This window comes from Gavialis gangeticus, unplaced genomic scaffold (assembly GCF_001723915.1).
Source record: "Gavialis gangeticus isolate Ggan-Ray unplaced genomic scaffold, GavGan_comp1, whole genome shotgun sequence".
Lineage (NCBI taxonomy): Eukaryota > Metazoa > Chordata > Crocodylia > Gavialidae > Gavialis > Gavialis gangeticus.
Window position 1 is genome coordinate 188,398,574 of NW_017729022.1, and position 4,231 is coordinate 188,402,804.

Genomic DNA, 4,231 nt, shown 5'->3' on the forward strand with positions numbered 1-4,231 from the left:
CCGCGCGGCGGGAGGCGGCGGCGGGAGGGGTTACGCGCGCGCGGGTCGGCAGGGGGCGTGCGGCACATGAGGCGCGAGCGGGGAGCGCGATATTTAGCCCCGGAGCGGAACGGAGCGGGGCAGAGCAGAGCAGAGCGGAGGTAGTGCGAGTGAGCCAGTGCTGGCACCAGAGTGGGGCTGTGCCGTGCCGTGTTGTCCGCAGGTAAGCCGCCCCCTGCCCTGCCCTGCCCGGGGGCCGCTTCTCGCCCGCCTGCTCGGAGGATGCACCGTGCCCGCGCCGCTGGGAGCAGGGGGCTGCGGGGGAAAACGAGGGAACCGGAGCGCGGTGTTGAGCTCCGCTCCCGGCCGGGAGGAAGGGAGTTTCCAAGCCAGCAGGGCCCGGGCTCGGGGCTGAGATGCTGCCAAGTGTGTGCCCCAGCGCAAGGCTACCTGCCTGCCTGTCTGCGAGTGCCAGGCATGAGCTCTGCCCTGCGCTCGGGATGTGCCCGCTGGACCCTACCGGTCTGCCCTCCCCCCGCTCTTGCAAAAACCTCGGGCCCTTGTGTGCTGGAGGGGGCGCCGAGCCCCCCATAAGAGATGAGAGATGATTGATGTGTTGTGAGTTTAGCAACAACACTCCGGACACTCCTGTCTTGAACTAATGACAGCCCCCCCCTCCTCGATTTGGAAAGCATAACCTCGAGGATCTCTACCAAGGCATTGTGATGGGTGGTCCAATTTTTTTTTCTTTGCAGAGACCCCCCCTTCCTTCCAAAAAAAAGCAGTGTCATTTGAACCTTGCTTGCATGTAGCCCTCTCCCTGGCAGGGGAGATGCCCTGATCACCATGGCAGATGTCGGATCAGTCCAGGTGGTTTCCCAGTCCCTGGAAAGAGAGATCCTCTTCCCCCTGACATGTGATGGCTTTGCCTAGTTGAGGGATGGCACCACAGACAGGCCCTGCTATGAGAGTCTACTCAAGTCTCCCAATGGGAGGATCTTAGCTACCCACTTTATGTTATGAAGATGGGGCATTTCTCCCTTTCTTGCCCCTTGAGCCTTCTGGCTAAGGGCAAGTGAGACTCAGGCATGTGAGCCCCACGACCTCCGGACTTGGGGCTTGCACACAGGATACCTGCCACGGATTTGGGAGGATCTGAAGCTCTACCCTGAAGAGTCTGGGGGGTAAGATACTTGCTAGTGGTAACACCATACAGACCTGAGCCACTGAGCTCTGCTCGGTTGATGGGATTTGGAACCGATCTGGCAAATCTGGCCCGAGACGCGATATTAAAAAAAACACACAAAAAAATAGTCCAAGTAACTAGATGCTGATCACTACGTGTGCTCTGTTGTCTTGCACTAGTCTTTGTCTGTTTGCCTGTGCTTTTAGATTATTAGCTGTGTAGGGCAAGGATCCCACGCCTTCCTTAGCACCAAATCTGGTGTTAGGTGTTGTGCAATCAGAAACTATAGTAAAATGGCTTTAAAATAGCACTTCTCTATGTACAGTCATGTTAAAGAGAGTCTGAATGTTTTTATAACTGCACCAGAGCAGGCTAGCCAGTTGCCTGGCTGGTGGATTAGTCAGAGGTCCTGCCTTGAGCAGAGGGCTGGACTTGATGACTTTGTGAAGTCCCTTCCAGCCCTACTTAGGATTCTAACACCTTTGACTGTAGTAGCAGCAGCACCACACAACAGATTGGTGCCAAAATGCATGGGTAAAAGTAGGGGAATGCCTGGAAGGGAAGGCTCACGTATGCTTGTATGGTAAACATGTGATTGCCAAGGGTTGTTCAGTGCCAAACCCAGGCAGCTTCAATTGCTGGATGCATGGGTTTTGCAGTTCTGCTGCACTCAGCTAACCTGGAATCCAGATGATCACTGTGAGCTAACAATGATGCCTATGTGCTCAATTTAGATGGTGAGACTAGAGATAAGGCAGCTGGCCAGATCTGGTGGAGTGCAGGTGCCAAAGGAGTTGTTTGCAGTCTTCTTGTACCAGGAAGTGAAAGGTTGCAATTGTTTTGATGGAATAAGAAACATGAAACTTCCTCTAATAATCTCCTGGCTTAGGCAGGTCTGGCAAGATCTGATTTTTAATCGGACCTCTTGTGTTGTCACTATACTGAAGTGTCTCAAGCTCTACATCTTCAGGTTGCAACAGGCATAAATAAATGGTAAGAAGCATGGGATGTAGGTGCCACATCTGGGCTCTTTTTGCGTTGTTGTGTGAGAGTCCTGGGTTTTCCAGCACAGTAAGTAAGGCTACATTTAATCTATATTTGGATGATATAGCTTGCAAGTTGTTTATAAGAACTGGCACAATCTAAGTAAATCCTGTTTCCATCTTTTCCCCTTTTTCTTTTGCTTATTAGGGATTTCTGTGTCTATGTGCATGTCTCGGTCACATGCTTGTGGTTAAACGTACAGTTACTGGAAAATTAACTTACAGACCAAAGCAGACAATTATCAGGAAGTTTTATGTATAGGGTACTTGAGTAACACTGTTTTGGAGAACAGAAGCCAAGTATTTTTCAGCATTAATTGTTGCATTATTTTAACGTGGGTGGGTTTTGGTTGAGTTAAGACAGGCCTGAAACATTGTTAAACTTCAGCATTTCCCTCACTAATATAAAAAGGACCCCCGTCCTGGCTTCCTCATTCTACCACTTTAGTCCTTCTATTGACGAAAGTGGAAGTCTTACCTTAACGAGGTGGGCAGAACCAACCCCCATAGCTGGAAATTCTGAGTTTACATCAAACAAATGCTAAAAAAAAAAATCCTGTTTTGTTTCTTTCAAGATTCATGATGTTGACAGTTACATTCTTGGCTGCTTTTGTTCTTACTACAGTAAGTTCACAGGAAACTGAGGAAACCATAACATACACGGTAAGGTTTAACAGAGTTTGAGATAATTATTACTTAGCAGAGATTCTTTCCTAAATGACCCTGCAGAGAAACTGTGGTCTCTACCAATATACAGTGCTCAGTTAAAAGTCCTGTGACGTTATATGTTAATCTTAGGCTAAACTGCTTCTATAGTGAAACTGTGTCTTAGGTTTTTAAACTTTGCAGGATTCAGCAGTTAGTTTTTCATTTATTTTGAAAGGGTTTTTTTGTTTTGGGTTTGGTTTTTTGTTTGTTTAAGGTACTGAACTGAGTTTATAAACCTAGGCTTTATATCTAACTTTCACAAGGTTCTGAACACTTTGAAAGAAGTTTTGTTCTGACTTATGGGTGGGGAAAAATAGAGAGGCTAAAAACATAAGTGTAAAACAAAGTAGTATCATCTGTAATAGACAATTTATTTTGACGCATGCATTTCCTAATTCTAGGAAATAAGACCCTCAAAGCCTGAATAAAATTTATATACGCACGCGCGCACACACCCACTTAGTAATTTTGTCTTAAGTAAATATGTGAAACACCATGTAGTTTAGGAATTGGGTCAATTGTTTTGCTCCATTTCTCTTGGGAGGTTTCAACATGTTTTGACACCATGTATGTACTCTGAAATGTTAGCCTTAAAATGTAATGAACTGTGTGAGCTTTTTCTAGTAGGTCTGTGTTTAAAAAAAAAAAAAAGCAGCATTAGTAATATTGTTAAGCAGTCATTTGTGAGCTCACAACCAAATTCAAACAGATACTAGAAATACATTTTATTTGTTTCCCAAAACTTGATGTGATTTTTTTTTTTTTTTTTTTTTTAGAATAGAGGTAGGGCAGGGTGGTAGGTTGCTTTTCCATCTATGGTTGCTCACTAGCCTGTATAATAAAAGGCCTGGGGAAAGCTGGCATTGATATTAACGTGGATCAAAGAGGGAAAATCCCATATTATCATATTTGATCCCTATGAGAAGCAAAGGTCCCTGCCCTGAAACTTGTTCCATATGGATGGACTCTTGTGCCTGTACAGAGCCCCACTGAAATCAGTAGAAATCCAAATAAGCACAGAGCATGCAGCAAGTTGTAGGATCATGGCCAAAAAGCCTGAAGTCATACAGTTACAGCTTGCACAAGTAGTCTCATTTGAACTCAATCGGATGGTTTGCCCGAGTAAGTATTCCAGGATCAATCCATGTATTATCGAGGGTTTTAAGGTGTATAAGAGTTAGAGTTCAAAAGATGATTAGGCATCTGTGTCCCGTGGATTTCAATAGTTTAAATGCATACAGTGAAATCCATGGGAGTTAAACCTGGGCCCAAATACCTAGTATGCAGATATCTTGCGCGCACGCACACACACGCA

General features: G+C 45.9%; 1 protein-coding gene across 4 annotated transcripts in view; it reads left to right on the forward strand.

Moving 5' to 3' along the window:
- The first annotated feature begins 146 nt into the window (after positions 1–146).
- EFEMP1 (EGF containing fibulin like extracellular matrix protein 1) overlaps positions 147–4,231 on the forward strand; it is a 119,404-nt gene continuing 115,319 nt past the window's right edge. The window contains exons 1-2 of one of the 4 annotated variants that reach the window (XM_019516666.1): positions 147–202; positions 2,784–2,871. In XM_019516666.1, the coding sequence (XP_019372211.1) occupies positions 2,788–2,871 (84 nt within the window). In that variant the 5' untranslated portion in view covers positions 147–202; positions 2,784–2,787. Of the gene's footprint in view, positions 203–1,682; positions 1,706–1,732; positions 1,865–2,783; positions 2,872–4,231 lie in introns of those variants that run through there. The other 3 variants (XM_019516663.1, XM_019516665.1, XM_019516664.1) reach the window with 3 other exon arrangements.